At 47.2% G+C, this 18,164-nt stretch overlaps 6 protein-coding genes across 6 annotated transcripts; 3 read left to right on the top strand and 3 right to left on the bottom strand.

Annotated features, from left to right (window-relative positions):
• Positions 1 to 152: 152 nt before the first annotated feature.
• On the top strand, positions 153 to 2,398 carry set10 (Ribosomal lysine N-methyltransferase; the record flags this gene model as incomplete). The annotated part of the gene is made up of 3 exons (XM_031150065.1): positions 153 to 1,450; positions 1,510 to 1,959; positions 2,011 to 2,398. Coding segments are annotated over 3 exons (2,136 nt in total), but the record flags the coding sequence as incomplete, so codon positions are not given.
• A 2,250-nt stretch (positions 2,399 to 4,648) lies between these two features.
• sof1 lies at positions 4,649 to 6,326 on the bottom strand (the record flags this gene model as incomplete). Its single annotated transcript, XM_031150064.1, has 6 exons — positions 4,649 to 4,931; positions 5,001 to 5,262; positions 5,317 to 5,353; positions 5,401 to 6,041; positions 6,159 to 6,270; positions 6,324 to 6,326. 6 exons carry the CDS (start codon positions 6,324 to 6,326, stop codon positions 4,649 to 4,651), a joined length of 1,338 nt encoding a protein of 445 aa, XP_031004314.1.
• A 252-nt stretch (positions 6,327 to 6,578) lies between these two features.
• Positions 6,579 to 7,975, top strand: rpn6 (putative 26S proteasome regulatory subunit; the record flags this gene model as incomplete). Its single annotated transcript, XM_031150063.1, has 3 exons — positions 6,579 to 6,760; positions 6,811 to 6,893; positions 6,969 to 7,975. 3 exons carry the CDS (start codon positions 6,579 to 6,581, stop codon positions 7,973 to 7,975), a joined length of 1,272 nt encoding a protein of 423 aa, XP_031004311.1.
• Positions 7,976 to 8,802: 827 nt separating this feature from the next.
• On the bottom strand, positions 8,803 to 12,879 carry LHYA1_G005112 (uncharacterized protein; the record flags this gene model as incomplete). Its single annotated transcript, XM_031150062.1, is given in 2 exon segments — positions 8,803 to 11,899; positions 11,915 to 12,879. The coding sequence occupies 2 exon segments, from the start codon at positions 12,877 to 12,879 to the stop codon at positions 8,803 to 8,805; spliced, it is 4,062 nt and encodes a 1,353-aa protein (XP_031004312.1).
• Positions 12,880 to 13,590: 711 nt separating this feature from the next.
• aclN (Aspirochlorine biosynthesis protein N) lies at positions 13,591 to 14,514 on the top strand (the record flags this gene model as incomplete). The annotated part of the gene is made up of 1 exon (XM_031150061.1): positions 13,591 to 14,514. One exon carries the CDS (start codon positions 13,591 to 13,593, stop codon positions 14,512 to 14,514), a length of 924 nt encoding a protein of 307 aa, XP_031004309.1.
• A 1,636-nt stretch (positions 14,515 to 16,150) lies between these two features.
• aclH (Flavine halogenase) lies at positions 16,151 to 18,023 on the bottom strand (the record flags this gene model as incomplete). The annotated part of the gene is made up of 4 exons (XM_031150060.1): positions 16,151 to 17,580; positions 17,636 to 17,675; positions 17,741 to 17,837; positions 17,893 to 18,023. The coding sequence occupies 4 exons, from the start codon at positions 18,021 to 18,023 to the stop codon at positions 16,151 to 16,153; spliced, it is 1,698 nt and encodes a 565-aa protein (XP_031004310.1).
• Between the last annotated feature and the right edge of the window lie 141 nt (positions 18,024 to 18,164).

Below are 18,164 nucleotides of genomic sequence, written 5' to 3'. Positions count from 1 at the left end.
ATGCTGGATTGAGTAGTTCAGGGCGAGGTCTGGCTTATAGGAACCTCAATCATCTATGTGTGAGCAGACAGGAAGTGCAAGGGTTTCATCAGCTCTCTTTCGCGGCATATTCGCCGCTTCCTTTGAATTGAAAAAGCTGGTCCTCAATACAGTTTTGTTTTCTGTTGCGCACAATGTCTCAACATAATCCAGAGATTGAAGGTCTCTTACAGTGGGCGAAATCGAACAACTCCTCTCTCCACCCAAGCGTTGAGATTTTCCAGGATGCAGTAACTGGACTTTCTTTCAAAGCTGTTAAAAATGTTCCTCCCGGAACCAACTTGGTCAGTTGTTCATACCAGATCACCCTTTCCTACCTCAATGTGGCCCAGATTTCTTCAGAATTCGAGTGTCATGGATCTCAGCAGTTCCCATCTGAGTTCATTGACGCCTTGAGCTCAGAAGATCCGAATATCATTGGCCATTTCTTTCTCATCCAACAGTTCTTGATGGGCGCGGACTCGTTCTGGTGGAGTTATATCAGACTTCTTCCACAACCGGAGCAGCCAGAAACGCTCGCCCTCCCAGTATGGTGGCCCGAAGCAGATCGAAAGTTTCTGGAAGGCACGAATGCGGAGCCGCCACTAGTGAAAAGGCAAGAGCTATGGAAAGATGAGTGGAATAGAGCAATTGCCATACTTAAGCAGCAATCAGGTCACTGGGAAGACTACAGCTATCTCCTTTACCAGTGGGCTGCAACCATCTTTGGCACCCGGAGTTTTCGACCCTCGTTGACCATTCCGGCAGAGCTCTTTGAGCACGCACAAACTAGCCAGAACAACAACAAGGATTTGATTTTAGACCATGTCAGACACGATAAATTCTCCGTTTTACTCCCTGTCTTAGATATCGGAAATCATAATGGGATCAACGCAGTTACCTGGACGAAAGACCCGAAAGCTGGGAAATTTGGCTTGTGCACGCGCGATCGAGTTCAACAAGGTAGCCAAATCTTCAATTATTACGGAAATAAGTCCAATAGCGAGCTACTTGTTGGATACGGCTTCACTCTTCCTAACTTGGAAAACGATACTGTCAATCTGAAGTTGACTCCGCCCGCCAAGGCTGCTCAATTGCGGAGGACTCAGATATCTCATGCTTCAATTCATAAGTATCAGCCTGGAGAAGAGTTCATGTTCATGGTTCGAAGGCAAAGCCATGTTGGGAGAGTAGATGGTGGCCTTTTGGAGCTCGAATTCTTCTCCGCTGGTCTGTTCGATACAATGGCCTGTATGATGGCCAATGCAAGAGAAAGACAATTCATTACCGAGAATCCAGACTACTCTGTCGAAAAAGACTCTGCCGTATTTGAAGGGCCACTAGCTCGGAATGTCATGTGTATTCTCCGGGTCCTTTCTGATAAATTAAATTATGACTTCAGACGAATTCGAGGAATTGGTGCGACTTTGAGGTAAATGACTGTTCCGGCCACTTCTGGTTACAATAGGAAACATTACTAACATTTCGAAGCGAACCCCAAAATAGCAACCAAACCATGGCCTTGGACTATAGAAGCAGACAACTAGACGTCCTCAAAGAGGCTCTTACTCCGATCTCAAAACGACTCCAGTCTGCCGCGTCTTTCAGTTCCCTCTGCCAGCATCCTCACCACAATCAACCACCAACATATGTCGAAGGCTCCTTACGTCAAATGCATACGAACATTGAGCTCTTGTCTCTAGAATGTGCATTTAGTTGGATGCAGATCAATTACCCTGATGTCTATGATGCTGTGGTAAAGATCATTTCTGAAGACCAAGAGGAGCCACTTCCACTAAATTGGGTTGTGCTAGTTGTGGACTGGGATCATACGTACTGGACTATTTGGATATATCTTGTCTGGGTGCTATGGGCGGAGGAAGATATAGCTTTTCAGTTGAGGCACGCTAGTCTAAGCACCTGGCTAATTGAACTGAATACGTAAGTAATTGTCAACTTTCAAGTTGCGCAACTGACATCTCGATATCTTAGATACTTTGTCGATGAGAAAAATCTTGGCCAGCCATTCAGTACCTTTTACGCCGACAATTCCGAGCAAGATACTATCAATCACACAATACGGGAAATCACTCATCTACCTCGGTTTGACTCAACGCGTCTATGGCTCGAGGCCGAAGGACCTTCCTCGGAGGCTCTACGCAACTTTGCCAGCCTTGTGGTTCGAGAAGAGACAGTCCCTGCTCGATTTGATATGCAGAATGTGGAAGGTGCTGCCGTGGAACAAAAAATGCTGGTTGTAAGCAAGAGAAAGGAGCCCCTGAGGGTGTCACTTGATAAACCTTGGACGCAATTTTTTATCAAGGACCCAGGATATTCCCCGACCAGTCCTTCCGGGTGTAATCCTGCGAGGCTGGTTTGACTGGCGTGCTCTGTTTACACGTGGTATATTGGGGTCTGCTGGTATTCACCACTTCCAATATCCAGCATGCGCTAATAGCATTGTGATATTCCAATGCTCCACTAGATGTTCCAATCAATGTGGTGCTTCCTTTTCAAAGACCACCACGCCGCCCCGAGAACTGTTCTCATCCATAAATTCCTCGTAAAATTGACACCTTCAACATCTTACTTCTGAACCTGTCCCTTTTCTTCCACAACTTCACCATGTCTTCGTGCATTGCGCTCAATTGTCGGTATTCGCTTTCAGTAATTAGGCCGGTGTAGGCCGGTGTCAGACTGCCGTTTACTCGTCTGCGCCCACAACAATTCCACTTCCTCCGATCTTCGGTATTCCTTCACCCAGGTCCGACACCTGTGATATGGAGGAAGGTCCCTCATAGCATATTCATTAAACTCCCTAGGTTTGTCCCAGATTCTCTTCAGAAGAGCCAATACAACCAACTCCTTGAGGTTCTCGAAGACGGAGACCGTCTCTTCAAGTTTTCCCATGAAATAAGCATCGGCTTCTCCGTCTCTCCCATACGACCAGCCTTGATAAAATGGCAGAGAAAGATTTTTTGCTCTTCTTTCCTTATCGAACAACCTGACCCATTCATCGGAAAACATTGCGTACGGTATCAAAAGGTCTGGCGCTGCGTTGGGGCGTTAGTGCTGGATGTAAATTTGAGTATGTCATATTGCAGTCAGTAAATACCAAGCAGTAGATGAGGAGATACTTTGCAAGAAAAGACGGAAGGAAGCTGTCACCAGGAGGCTCGTTTGTTATGTTTATCAACCATGTCACTTCTAGTATGAATTGAGATCCTCGGTCCTTTTCGATACTTCAGCAAAACAAGCGTACTGAAACACGACGGCTTTGACTGAAAACTCATTTAGCGCAAGAGTAACAAAACGTATATACTTCTAAATTATTTACTTTAAATTCTCAGATTCAGTGGCTATATCTCTTAATTGTTCTTTACGACAAAAATAAAAAAGCACTAAACGCAGATGACATACTTTCTCGTGCCATACGATCTATATCTTCCCCGGCCCTTCAAAAATTACAAAAAGATACATACAACAGTAGGTATTCGCTGGTGGTCACCCACCCAACTACTAATCTACCGATCTGAGGCTTGTGTATGGCAGAGCGGACGGGATGCCCAATTCTCCTCAGTCTATGGTCGTATGTGACAGTACTCGTGTTATTTCACTTCATATACATACATCACATGCGGGTGTGCTGGCTAGGAAGTCGGGTCCTCGCTTAGCGATTCTTACCCCTTTTCTAACTAGGTATGAGAAAGAATGTGAAAAAATATGGGCGAGAAAGAAACATTATGGAATGTAAAGTCACTCGGGCCTTGACCTTGTTTTACTCACTGGGTGTGTGAATTGCTGCGTCGAATGTGTGTTGGAGTGGTGTACCTATTTCAAGGTACAGATAGGTATAGATGTAATCGTGAGCGCTAAGTATTGCCGGTTGCTGTCTGTGGACATGGTAGCACGTGTCCTAATACGCTTGAAGTTTACTACCTACTTATCTAAATGTGTCCAGAATCATTTAATTAATAGATCTTTAGTCTATACATGAATCTCTGCTCTGCAGATCTGATCGACAGGGAGGGAGGGGCTTCATTTAGCAAACCCCTGGATCCGGGTAGGTAAGACTGAGACTTTTTAGGACAAACAAATAATAGCTCTACAGCTCCAGTATCAAGCAACTAATGACCAGTATGACGGTCAACTTTCTTTGTTGATAATAAGGAAAGGATATATTGCTACGGGTAGTGACTATAGTCAAGGCTGCGAGGAAATGTTGCTGATACAATAACCTAGAAAGAAGGCGGGGATGTATGGAAATAGAATGTTATGTCATTACCCTCACTCATTTAGTGTTCAGTTCTAAGGTTTGTTGGAATGCGCGTAGAGGTAGATTACTAGGAAGAACAGTTGCTACTGTAGGAGATCTGCTAAGCTACTTCTCTCCAAGTAAGGTAAGCTAGACTGAGGAACTCATTACCTAGGTATCAGATAGTACCTGCTTAACTAGCTTTGCAGATTCACCAAGCCTTGATATGTCTCTATATACAATCTAATCGCCACCACTTTGTTGGTATACCCATACATACTCAAGCCAACTAATGCCCAGCGCCGTGCAAATGCTCCATCCAACCCAAAAACGCCATTTTGCTATTCCTCCCAGATACGCCACCGGATCACAAAATCACTTTTCCGCAGCAAGCACCATCTTCTCCCGCTCATTCTGCCGCTTCTTGAACTGTTGCTTCGTATGCTTCCGTTCATTCTCCTGTTTCCGCTTAATCGCCTTGAGCTCCTCGCCCTTGATCTCCCCAGCCTTCTTCACTACCTTCGGGATATGCCTGTGGCGATTGATACGTTTGATTTCAGGCATGTGGGCATAGCGTTCGGTGAGCGCTTCGTTGTATTCGAGCGCTTGGCGCTGTTTGGTTGATTTTATGCCTTCTCGTGCGGAAGCATTGGCACGCCTGTTGACGCGTTAATATAATCATTTCTGGGAATAGAAAGATGGGTTCTGAGGGGTGACATTGACTTACCATAACCTGATATTCCCATCATCCGAGCCCGAGAGCACATATTTAGAATCGGGCGACCATTGGCAAGAAAATACTCGCTGCATGCGCTTTGTATGGTATATGTCCCGACTGTGGCCTTTCGTTCTACTCCACAAACGGATGGTCTTGTCGTAAGAACCGGAGACAATTTCTTCTCCTGTCGGGGAGAATTCCACATCCATTACTGCTGCTACATGATCTTTCAAAATATTCAGTGCGCGATTCATCTTCCTCATGTCGAAAACTGTAGATTATATTATTAGCGTTTTGGATTTGCAAACTGGGGATGAAAACGAACTGTAAATATTATGGTCCTCATTAGCTACAGCAAAGTTCTGTAGACGTATTAGTATATTTTCAGAGAAAAGCTCGAGCTACTAACCATTGCCTCCATAGGATTCCAGGCTATCTTGTTGCTAGCAAAATTGAGAATGGTCTTTGCGAGGGGCATAGATGTCCTCAAGTCGTATAAAACTATCGAGCGATCGGTCCCTGCAGAGGCAAGTATAGAATCTTCAACTTGATTGAAAGCCACACATGAGATTGTGTCGTGATTGGTGGGCCATTTCAAGACCTCGGGAGGTGCGCTGGTTCGTTCTAAATCGTATATGGAAACCGAACTTCCTGATGTCGCAAATACATTCTTCGAGCGATGATGTGAGATACCGGTAAACGCATTTGCACCAAGCCATGTAGCTGAAGGCGCCGCGCCTGCAGGCGTATTATATGGATCGAAGAGTTTGACGGTTCGATCACTCGCGCATGTCAATAGCTTTTTATCCAAAGTCCAGGCCATCGATTTCACAATATTCTCATGTGCGGAAGTTGTCCAGGTCTCCTCTCGACTTGTTAGATCCCAGACCTTGACAACACCATCTCCGCTTCCACTGGCAAATCTTTGTAACGAATTCGGATCCTTCGCCATCGAATATACACCATCTACGTGTCCCTTTCCCATCTGTCCCACGAAGGGGGCAGCGAACATTCTTTCCATCTTCGCGGCATTAAGGGCTCGAGTATATTCTAAGGGTATATTAGTATGCGCTTCATGGGATATCTCGAAAGCTGACGAGACAAGCGCGCAAGAAAATTTCGAGGGCGCCTGAAGTAATCCAAGAAGAAGGGTAGAACATTACGCACCTCTGGCCTTTGCGAAGGGGTGCAATGCTGGGTCCAGGTTTCGAGGCATTCTTGCGACATCAGAACCCGGGGTTTGGGCCTGCGCCGTTGGGCGAGAGAGAGTTTTAATTTTCTAGGATTTGTTAGCGAATCATAATAGTTGCTGGCATATATACACATCCATACCATGTTGGGCTCAAAGTGTTGTGGGCATTTCGATGTGCGTCTGTCTGCATTTGCTTCCCCGCGAAAAGTTTGGTGGTTGTCGAAAATAAAAAGGCGGCTGCGACTTTTCGGCAGGGATCTAATTTTTAGCGCGGATCAACCCTTGCCTTGCCTTGCCTTCAGGCACAGCTCCATACGCAACGCATTTGACTGTAAACACACGACACTGAGCATTGAGCACTATACTCTCTGTCAACCACCACAACACAATCCAATATGGCGCCAGCAGATTCAGCCAGGATAGCAGAGGCCAAGAAGCTGGCAAAGACGGATCCGAAAAAGGCAGAGGCGCAATACAAGGATATCATCTCCAAACCTCCTTCAGTCACTTCAGAGGCTGCCGTACGGGAATATGAGACTGCGCTGGTCAGCTTGGGAGAGTTGTATCGGGATGGAAAGTGAGGCATCTAGTCTGTGGAAGCTATGGGTCAATACTAACAGAATGTAGGAGAGCAAATGATTTGGTAGACTTGATTACGACGAGCCGGACGGTGTTGTCATCTTTTGCAAAGGCAAAGACAGCAAAGCTTGGTATGTTTGACTATTTGAAGCTTTATCAGAGAAAGTTATGTATTACAACTAGATGGCTGACATAGCTTTTCATAGTTCGACAACTTCTCGACCTCTTCCATGCCATCCCAGACACCACTGATATCCAAATATCCGTTACGAAATCATGTATCGAATGGGCCACCTCTGAACGCAGAGGCTTCCTTCGCCAGAACCTCGAGACCCGTCTCGTCACCCTCTATATGGTCAAAGCCTCCTACTACGATGCCTTGACCCTCATCAACAGCCTCCTCAAGGAGCTTAAACGCCTAGACGACAAGCTTGTCCTGGTAGAAGTCCAACTCCTAGAATCCCGCGTCTATCATGCCCTAGGCAACGTCCCTAAAGGCCGCGCAGCCCTCACCAGTGCCCGCACAAGCGCTGCGTCCGTCTACACACCTCCTATGCTCCAGGCCGGTCTGGATATGCAATCCGGCAAGCTGCACGCTGAAGACAAAGACTTCAACACAGCCTTCTCCTACTTCATCGAAGCCCTTGATGGCTACCACACTCAAGACGAGCCCGAGAAAGCCACCGCGGCCCTACAATACATGCTTCTTTGCAAAATCATGCTCAACCTGGCAGACGACGTCAACCAACTCATGACATCCAAGCAAGCCATCAAATACGCAGGCAAGAACCTCGAAGCCATGAAAGCCGTCGCACGTGCACACTCCAACCGCTCTCTCGAAGAATACGAAAAGGCACTCGGCGACTACCGCCATGAACTCGGCTCGGACCCCTTCATTCGCAACCATCTGCGCCGGCTCTACGACGCCATGCTGGAGCAGAATCTCATCAAAGTAATTGAGCCCTTCTCGCGTGTCGAAATCGAACACATTGCCAAGATGGTTGGCTTAGACACGCAGCAGGTAGAGCGCAAGCTGTCGCAAATGATTCTCGACAAGGTGATTATTGGGGTGCTGGATCAGGGAGCTGGGTGTTTGATTATTTTCGATGAGACGGAGAGGGATGAGGGGTATGATGCTGCGTTGGCTACGATTGAGAAGCTGAGTAGTGTGGTGGATGTGCTCTATACGAACCAGGCGTCTATGCTCGAATAGATGGGAGGGCAGGAATAGATAAATGGGCTTGCTTGTATTATAGAAGCGCACCTCAGCTACGCCTACGTTGGGTGGTGCGGTGAAAATGATATATCATGGCAACTACGAGATTTCCATGTGTCCGGTGAACGAACCTTCCAGGCTTCTTTCTACGAAGATAAACGGAGAGAAAGGGATTTTTAATCCCCATTATTAACTCCATAGTCATACTAATTCTTTTCCGTCACAGAAGTAAGATTACAAGATCACTCCCTCATCCGTCGACTCAACCAGCCATTTGAACGTGAAAGATATCCTACCACACATCCAACCTTGTTAAACACCATGACCATACATACATACTTGATCTGTATATACTACGAAGGTTCTCTACAATCCAGTCTATCTTTCTATATCAATACAGAAAGAAACGACCCACACCTCCATCAATGGCAGATTATAATAATCTTGGCGCTAAAAGACAGGTTGACTTGCACAGGAGATTATAACTAGCGCCAGTGCTAGGACTCGAGTCTCGAAGGTTATGCTAAGATGCTGGCATTGAATTGTAACTTCAGTGCAAACAAGTCTGTGTGATAAGATGTTAACTTTAAGTGTGAGAGTGATTATATGGATGCAGTTGAATGGTATTCTTTATAGACAAAGTGTATTCAAACGCCCCGCTAACGAACAAAACAAAATCCATCCAACGCTGTGCACAACGAACGCCCTTCATCTATAGATTCAGTTTCACATCCAAAGCTATCTTCAATCAATCATTCATTCATTCATCCAACATTTCACTTCGCGTCGTAAATCCACCTAGTCAAACAAACACATCCTTTCCCTCACTCCCACTCTGCCTCTCCCCCCCCTTTCTCTCGTTCCCTCCTCTTCCCCTCGCCAATCAAAAGCGCAAAGACCCTCATCGCAACCCCCTTCTCCTCCCACCCGTCCACATTCCCCCGGAACTCATCCACAACCTCCAAATGCCACTGCTCCATCACCATGCTCTCGCCGCGCGCATCATGTACTTTCCGACCTAGCAATCTACTGACAACTCTGGTGGAATTCCTCTTCTTCCTTTCAACTTTCTCGGAACCAGGCTTCCAGCTCTGTAGTATGCGATCCAAGAGCAGCCAGTGACCATGCGACCAAGTTGTTGCGGATAAAGGCAGGGATGGAGAGGGGGGAATGGGAGACGAGGATACGAATGTTACGGCTTTTGAGGGGCTGAGGTTTGAGGATGTGGCGGAGGGTGTTTTGAAAGGGGAGTTGGAGCGTAGGATGGATTTCGTTGGAGATGTCAAAGCTGGTGCGTGGGATTCTGAGCTTGAGCTTGAGGATAGGTGAATGTTTTTTGTCCATTTCAGGGTGCGGGTGATGTTGAGTTGATTTTCTCTCTCCGTGAGGGAAGAGGCAGAGTCGTTGAGGTAATCTGGTGATGCGGCGGCTGGAGTCTGTATGTTGGCTTGGATGTTGCTTCTGCTATGAGAGGAGGGAACGAGGGGGTGTGTGGCTGAGGATGAGGATTCTGGGCGTGGGGTGGAGATTGGACGGCTTGGTGGATGATCGAAGAGACCCAATATTGGCTGCTTTAGAGGTGATGATGCAACTTCGCTACGAGGCCGTGGATTAAAACCTTGCTTCTGTGGGATTGGAGCGAAAGATGTTTCTTCTCTCGGGCGGTTGAGACGTGAATCAATACTGCTAGTTTCTCTTGGTTGTGACCGGTCCGAGTTACCTTCTACTCGAGAAGAAGTGTTGCGCGAACTTGTTGACAGCACAGGTAGCTTCTTGGGAGGAGAATTCGCAAATAATGCAGAGAGGTCTAGGTTACCACTTTCTCTTGGGCGCGGTTGAAAGTTTGACTTCTGTGGTATCTGCCATCCTGAGAGATCAACATCATTGGTATTGTCACTCTCTTGGTGAGCTGTGAAAGCTTGTTTCACGGTCACAGGTTTGGAGGAAGCGTTGCCTGCAATATTCTTGCCAAGGCTAATAGCAGACGTAAGAGTTGGCGATGACAGTTCATCATTATACACCAAGCGCTTGCTGTTCTTTCTCCATGGGCTTGGTATTTTGCTTCTCCTGGGCTTCTCAAACACCTCCTTGGAGGGTCCTTGACTTTGATATGGTGATACTATTGGCGAGGAAGAATTCATTGTCTCCAACAATAAATCAAAATCCTCATCCTCGTCACCACGACCAGCGCTGGGCCGATCGTCCTCAGAATCTATCACGATAACTTCACTTGGCCTGGCAGACTCAATCTGCTTGCTAATATCAGCCCTTTCAGCTGCATCCCTTTGATTCCCAGTTGAGTTGATTTTACCAGTACTCGCAGCTGAAAAGCTTCTTGTATTCACAGATAAGTTGGCGCTATTATTGGTGGATAGAGCACTGCCGCTGAGAGGGACTTCATTCTCTGCTTGCCAGCTCATAGCATCATCACTCCGAACCGAATCAGCATCCGATCTAATAGTAGATAGTCGTGAATGAGAGATGTCCTGTGATCGCGGGCTGTGCACCTCAAGACTAAACTCTCTCTCATGAGAAGAGTTTGTAACCGCAATATTGTCGTGGAAAGGGTCACCCTGGCTAGCCTGACGATTCCAACTTTGTGACGAGGCTGTCAAATTACCAGTGAAATCAAGTTGGGGAAGTGGCCTTGCAGAGCGATCCTGAGATGGGAAAGGCTGGGCCTCTCGTGCCACACTCGGAGATTGCCGGTCAGAATTAGGGCTTTTGAAAGGGCTGCCCAAGCTTTGCGATCGACTTCTTGGTGAAGATGGTATATGTATATCTTGTAGCACACGACCAGCACGAGCAACGGGAGACAGGGGCGGTCGTTGGCTTGTTTCCGAACTTTGGCCTGAATTAGGGTGTCGTCGCGGCTGTTGAACAAGAGGCGGTAAAGATGGAGAAGAAAATACGATCGATGGTGTCTCCGTCGAATCTGGATTTAGTTGCCGATTTTTGCGAAGATGTGCCGTGTAGGTATACCTTTTAGAAGCTATCGATGGAGGTGAAGAAGGCATGTGGGAATTGTTTATGGATGACTCAATCTCTATCTTCTCCTTGGCGCCCCCTCCGGAAGAATGTGATGATGCTTTGCCACTCGATTGTGATGTTTTCTCAGTTGAGGGCTCGATGGGTGGAGATGGAGTCTCTTCGGGAGTCAGGAGACGAGGGCTTAAAGTTTGTTGAGAGCGAGAAAGATCCAGCTTAGAGGTAGGCGGTTGCAATCCGTTTGATATTGAACACCCGGCTGGTTTCAATACTGCCTGAACCTTTGGGGCTGGAGTTGCTGCCTCTAATACATCCTCCGGAATTGCCGAGAAAGAATCCTCATAAAATTCTTGGTTCTGCGGCTTCTGTGCCGAAATTATTTCTTTGGGAAGTCCTTCAGCAGAAGTCGATGTTTCAGGAGCACCAGTTGCTCTTCTCGAGATGGATTTGTCAACTCTCGATTTATTCGACGACATCAACCTCGATACTTGTGACGTCTGGGCGGGTGCGGGTGTTGTAGACTCAAGAATTTCTGGAAGTATGCCTGAGAAAGTATCATCCAGTCGTGGGTTTGGGACAGAAAGTAGCTGTCGATTTGGCGCTTTTCGTGCTGGGGTAGCTGCTTCCAGCACTTCTTCTGGGATTTCTGAAAAGGAGTCGTCATATACGGCCTCCTGAACGGAGAGCAGATTCTGGTTCTTCAAGGGCTTTGCTGGTTCGCTTTCTTGTTTTTGATTCATAGGGCTACTCAGGTGCTCGCGCAGTGAATGTACCGAATCGACAGATATCATACTGAATCCTTCGCTCTCCAAGATGGTATCAAATTCTCCCATGTCACCGAGGCCGTCCCGTGCTTCATCGTCCTCTCCACCTTCATCTTGTCGATCTTCGCTCTGATATCTGTCTGAGGGCGGTACAGAGACCATTCCGACACTGTATTCATCGTACTGGGTCAAAGGAGACTGCTGTATTGGTTCGACAATCCTTGGGCTCGACCAGCCAGCCTTGCGCGGAGTTTCTTCGCCAGGATGAAATCTAGCAATGGTAACATCTGGATATGCATCCTCAATTGCATTTATTGATCGAATAGTTGAATAGGCAGAGGATGGGTACTGGTCGTTTGAATCAATGGGCTGCAAAGCTCCACTTATTTCCTCCAATTCGCCTGCTCCATTATTCTCCATACCGGCATCGTTTCTAGTATCTTCCAAAACTGCGACATCTTCTGGTAATAGAGTCTCCCTCCGGCCGTGTTCTTTCTTGCTAGTAATACTTGATACTACCTGGTCTGAAGCAGGTTGCTCAGATGCTGGAGTTGACTTTTGGGCTGCTGTCTTTTTGGATCTGGACCTCGGCCTTCCCTTTCCTCTCCCAATCTCTACGCCTTTGCCAATCTGAAAGCTACCATCCTCTTCATTCTCATTCCCCGACACGTCGACGGATTTTCTCCGAGCATTGACTTTTTTGGTGGGGGTACCGGCGCGTCCGCGTTTCTTCGCAGGTATAGGAGTTCCGATAGACTTTCTAGGTCGCCCTCTGCCTCTCTTGGGTGTTGGAACATGCTGCGTCTCTTCCCCGGAGTCCGAGAGTCCTTTGACAGGCACTCTGGTGGTAGTTGTTCGTTCTCGGCGTCGATTATTTGGCGCGCGAGACTTTGAGGGCGAGCTGTCTCTGCCTTCGATGTAGTGGGTATATGCATTCTCGTTATCAGATTCGCCTGCCTCAACGGTAACTCGTATCTTCTGCGGGGATATTTGATCTCCGACATCGAGGTTGAAAGTCTGCTTCTTTGGGGAACTTCCCTTGGAGGGTAGAGAGCTTCTGGCTTTTGAAGCGCGTCGCAATTTTGGGGGTGCTTGAAAGGCTGGAGTATCTTGGAGAGGATCTGGCGAGGAGAGCATCGCGTCCGCCATGTTGTCGTAGATATGAGTGTAGAAGTTAGGTAGGAGTATGAAGTAAGGAACTGGATATTTGCATAAAGCACACAGGTAGGTTGTTATGTCTGCATGTTCATAAATGTTACTCGTAAATGTTGTGTAGATTGGCCTAGCTCTGCGGTTGTTTGTTTACTCGACCTCCATACTGGGACTAGTCTAGTTTGCAAGTGCAGATACAGACTAGACTAGACGTACACCCATGTTTTATTATATAGCACCCACACCTTCCCCATGTTTTGCCACCGGATCGGACTTAGCTCGGTTGTGCCTTACAAATCATGGGCCTTGACTCTACACCGTAACATGATGTAATTGCCAGGTATCGCCGTACTGTATCTGAAATAACAAATCATCTGCCAGATCCCTCCTACTGTACCTGCGCCCTTTGTCAAACAAGTGGGCAAATGCCGAACATTGCTTACATGCTTATTAACCCTGCGCTGATTATAAACCCTTTTATGACGTGCGAGCTACCTTGCACATTGGCTAGAATAGACGCAACTACTATATATTACTACCAACCCGGCTTCATGAGCTGATATCTATTCCTTACATCAAGCAAGAAAACATCCAGTCGAGTACCACAGTATAATCATCTCAAGGTTATTGCAACGAACAAGAGCTCTACCTACTTGCCTTCCGTGAGAGTTTACGAAATATCACAATAGACATCTATCATCCTATACCATGGCAACAGCAGCACCTCTCCAGCCTTCTGCGGCACACGATTTCTCCCAATCTGCTCGCGCAGAGGCAGCCTTTCATGCAAACGACACGCCATTTATTCCCCGCGGTGATACAACTGTGACTTTAAACTACTTCCGCCCACCCGAAGACGGGTCGAAACCTTTTAATTTCGTCGAGGCACCTCCCGAGGGTCAACCCCCAAGAAACTTCGGCGACTTCGATATTCAGGTTCCCATCAAAGACATTCGGGGTCATGAGTCGGAATACACCTTAGATAAGGACGCCTTCCAAGTTGTTTCGGGTCTTCCCGAGTCCGCAGAACAAGAGTTTGTCGACGACGAATCGATAAAGAAGAATTACTATCCCGAGGTCGAGAAGTTGCTATTGGATAATATTCCTGGTAGCAACAAAGTCTTCATTTTCGATCACACAATCCGTCGATCGAATCCCGACGCCCCTCGCAGCCCAATCACCAGAGTGCATATCGATCAGACCAAGAAATCCGCCACCGCAAGGGTACACTACCATCTTCCAGAAGAAGCAGAGAAACTTCTACAGGGTCGATACCGTTTAATCAACATCTGGAGACCTCTAAATGGCCCTGTCCAATCCAGTCCTCTCGGTTTCGCTAGCTCCTCGTCGTTGAAAGACGAAGATCTAATCCCGGTTGAGCACATATATCCAGACCGAACTGGCGAGACAGCAGGCATCAGATATAACGAGGGCCAGAGGTGGCACTATCTTTCAGGTATGAAGAACGACGAGAGACTTTTTCTAGAGTGTTACGATAGCGAGGGACATGTGCCTGGATCTCAAGTCCAAGGAGGCAGAGTTCCTCACACTGCCTTCAGAGATTCTCGCACTCCAGAGAACGCTGTCGGTAGAGAAAGTATCGAGGTTAGAGCTCTGGTATTTGGTCCATGATTTGATTAGATATGTTGTGGCATATTTGAGTACGAAGTATGATTTACGATAGCGGGAGCGTATGATTTGGCTGTTTATAAAATGTATTAATCTCATCCACGTTCTGAAAACTCCCCTCTTGGTGCCTAGGTGCGGTGATGAGCCCAATCTAATTCTTCAATTGCAAGCTTGCGTGGCCCATACTCGAGTGACTGCAGCTGCAAAGTTGTCGCACTGTCACCAAGTGTCCAACCTATGTGCCGTTGCTGTGGTTCTAATCAGAACCTGCCTCCTAATGCTCTCTAGAGTGTGTCTTGGCCTTTTCTTCTCGTAGTCGCAGATCTCTATAAGCTTTATTATTATCCTGGGGGTTTATTACCTTGTTTAACCAGGTCCAAATTTTGCACAATCTCAAAGTCTTAGTCAACCATATCCTTTGTTCAAAGGCAATTTCTACAACAGCCTAGGTACCTAGGGTTGTACTGGGTGTCATAAAGAAACTTGTCATGTTGTTCTAGTGACAATGATATTGTGACAGGCGAAGTTTGCATGACCCTTAAGAAACAATTCTCCGACAGAATATCTAGAAAGCGTAGAAATTGACTGATTCTTGCTCACTTGTGACTTGCTTCTTTACAACTATCTTTGCACGCAAAGAAACCCCACAATCTAAATCCAGAACCATCAAGTTCCAAACCCAAAACCAGCAGCCCAATCACCCAACCAACCAAAGCAAAAACATGTCTGATTTTGTGGCCGCACTTGCATTTCTCAAACTGTGGCGAAAACGCCGGGTCATGCAATTGAAAACGAGCACTAGGGTCAACGAGGAGTTCCGAAACAAAATCGTACCCTACGTCAAAGAACTGCTCGACTCGCCAGAGCAAACCGATGCAGCCCGAGAATACTTGGAGTCCATTCTTGAAATAGCTAAGGGGGAATTAACGGAACTGGCGGACAGTAATCGTCGCATCGAGTGGGAAGTCAACCACTCCTTCCCCGAAATGGACGGCCCGCAAGCCCTCACCCCAGACGATGTTAGCAAGTACCTACCAGAAGTAGAATTTAACGTCCATGATCTAGAAGACTTTGATGTGTTCGAGGAAAGTCTCCGTCAGCGCTTGGAGTCAGACGACTTCCCCGGTGCAAGACGAGATCAGTCCCCAGCGACAGAGGCCTCGGATTGACACTTTTCTTTTTGCTTGCTTTTAGTTCTTTCTTTAGTGTTAAGAATGCGCAGCTTCTTTCCCTTAATCAATACTGTTCCCAATAACAATGACTTTTTCTTTCGCAAGTGCAACTTGATTATATAATGCTGACCATTTAGTGAAGTGCGAACCATACATTCGTTATTGCTAAGGTATGCCGCGAGACACGTTTATGTGATTGTGGAGGGAACAATACAATCGGGAGCTCTAGGCTAGGATCTAACTTTCAGTATCATCAAATGAGTGAGTGTGTAGAAAATGGGGTTCTAAGATACAGTGGAAGCCCCTTTTACAATGGCTGTCGCAACGAAACTGCAGCGCAAATTCACGTAACTCTCGTCCCTCTATAGCCCCACTACAGTAATAAGAGAAGAGAGAGATATGTTTTCTTTTTGCCATCAGAGTCTACAATGTTAGTATTGTATGACAATGTATCATGAAATTGGCTCTCAGAACGCGACCACGGAAGGCATTCTTGGCTCGACAAGGCCAAGATGTCCTCTGACAAGGTTCGCTGAAAATCCGTCAAGCACATCGAATCCAGTGCTATCAAGACTTATAATGTCATCAGGAATCAAGGTTTCGTTCTTGCGGATCGAGTTGAGATAGTCCAATTGCTCGGATGTCAAGATGGTTTCGGCTTCTTTGATTGCGAGCATGTATTTCTCGTCCGAAATGGTTCCTGAATCGCTGACAGCAAGCAAACGCAGTTTCTGCAGAAGAGCCTCCTTTTCTGGTACTTCGTTGGATGCTAGTGCACCCATGCAGAAATTCAGCGTCCGCATTACTTCGGCCTGTGAAAGATTGGCGCTCACGTCCACAGAACCTTGGATAACTATAGGACAAGAGACTCTGATTAGTACAAGCTTCTGTATTGTAAAAGAGCGCATGCAAAGCTTACTCGGACGGAAGTGCTGGAAAGCACGTTCAAAAGAATTTTCGTCATAATCTGAAATGACGGGCTCTTCTCCCTCGAGTATCTGTTTCAAGGCGCTGGAAACCACGATTAAGAAGCGCGTGTAGGATGCAGCCACCTTCTTTGAGTGCCAAGTAGCCGCAGCCAGCTCTGAGACTTGGCCTTTGATGGAAGCGCAGATGGTGGTCGCCGCCGAGAGCCCAGCATTGAGCGCGAGGTGAACACCGGATGAAAAAAAGGGGTCCACGAAACAGCCAGCATCACCTGCGATGCGGACATAAGGGCTCGCATAGGCTGGTGCGTTGTATGACCAGTCAGAAGCGGACTTCACGTCGCTCACAAGTGTAGCCGCCGCGAGCAGATCCCGCATGCCGGCGTTATTCTTGAGAGTGTCAAGATATATTGCTTTGCTGTCAAGTCCACTGTCACGCTTCTTCTGTGCTAATACCCCCTGGTTTCGGACCACGCCAACAGAACACTGGCCGTTGTGAAGCGGAATATACCACGCCCACCCACTGCCATCATGGAGGGACTCGAAGTAAGGGTTTCCTTCCTGCGGCGTCCCTATCCCAAACGTGCCGCCGTTGGTCCAGTAACCCCAGTTTGCGATGCTCTGAAGCTGTTCACCATTGTTCATCACGCGATTCTTCAAATACTTGGTGCTCATAAGACCCTGACGGCCACTAGCATCCACGAGGTAGTCGAAGTTCACGACGCCCGAAGCGCCGTCCTTGCTTCTTGTCCAGGTAGCAGATTTTGCGCGGCCAGGATCCGGAATCTCGCATTCGGGATCAGTGCTGCGGGGGAGACCAGATGGGACGAAATCCACAGTCTTCACCTTGAAGCCATCGTAGATATGAGCGCCGCTTTCCCCGGCGTGACGGAACAGGAGCTCATCGGACTCCGAGCGTACGACATTATAGGCATAGCCCTGGGGCCCTCCAGCGGCAACGAAGTCGGTAGCTGTCGCTCTGGTCAGCAATGCCTCTCTATTCGGTCAGCAGGGACAAAGACAAACATCCGGGTTCCTTAGAGTTGAGCTTGAACGTAGCACCTTTCTTTAATTTACAAGTCAGAAGACTGACTAGCTTAAGTGTTACACTGTTAACCACAAGAATCTTACCTTGATCCTGAAGCCGTGAGCGTCGAACTTCTCATCACAGTCTATGAAACGCATAAAGTGTCGTATGGAAGGCAGCATACTCTCGCCCACATGATAGCTACATTAAATAAGCGAGCTGTGTATGGCTTCATAGGTATTCGGTGGTTACATACCGAGGGAATTCTTCGGCTTCGAGGACAACAGTATTAATCCCCTCGCGAGCTAGAACAGATGCACAATACGAGCCAGCTGGACCACCTCCAACAACAAGGACAGTGCAGTTTCTTGGAGGTTGAGAATCCATTTCTTTTTTGGATGTTTTGAGATTTTTGAAAGAGTTGGTAAGGGTCTGAAATAATCTACTATTTGAATGAAGGAAAAGTACTGTATAGCCAAACAATACATAGACAAGCCGAACTCTTATCTACCTCCACTCCTAATGTGA

The sequence above is a fragment of the Lachnellula hyalina genome, assembly GCF_007821495.1.
Source record: "Lachnellula hyalina strain CBS 185.66 chromosome Unknown contig00093, whole genome shotgun sequence".
NCBI classification, from domain to species: Eukaryota; Fungi; Ascomycota; class Leotiomycetes; order Helotiales; family Lachnaceae; genus Lachnellula; species Lachnellula hyalina.
The sequence above is the reverse complement of the archived record's forward strand: the minus strand, read 5'-3'. Positions and strand labels throughout refer to the sequence as shown.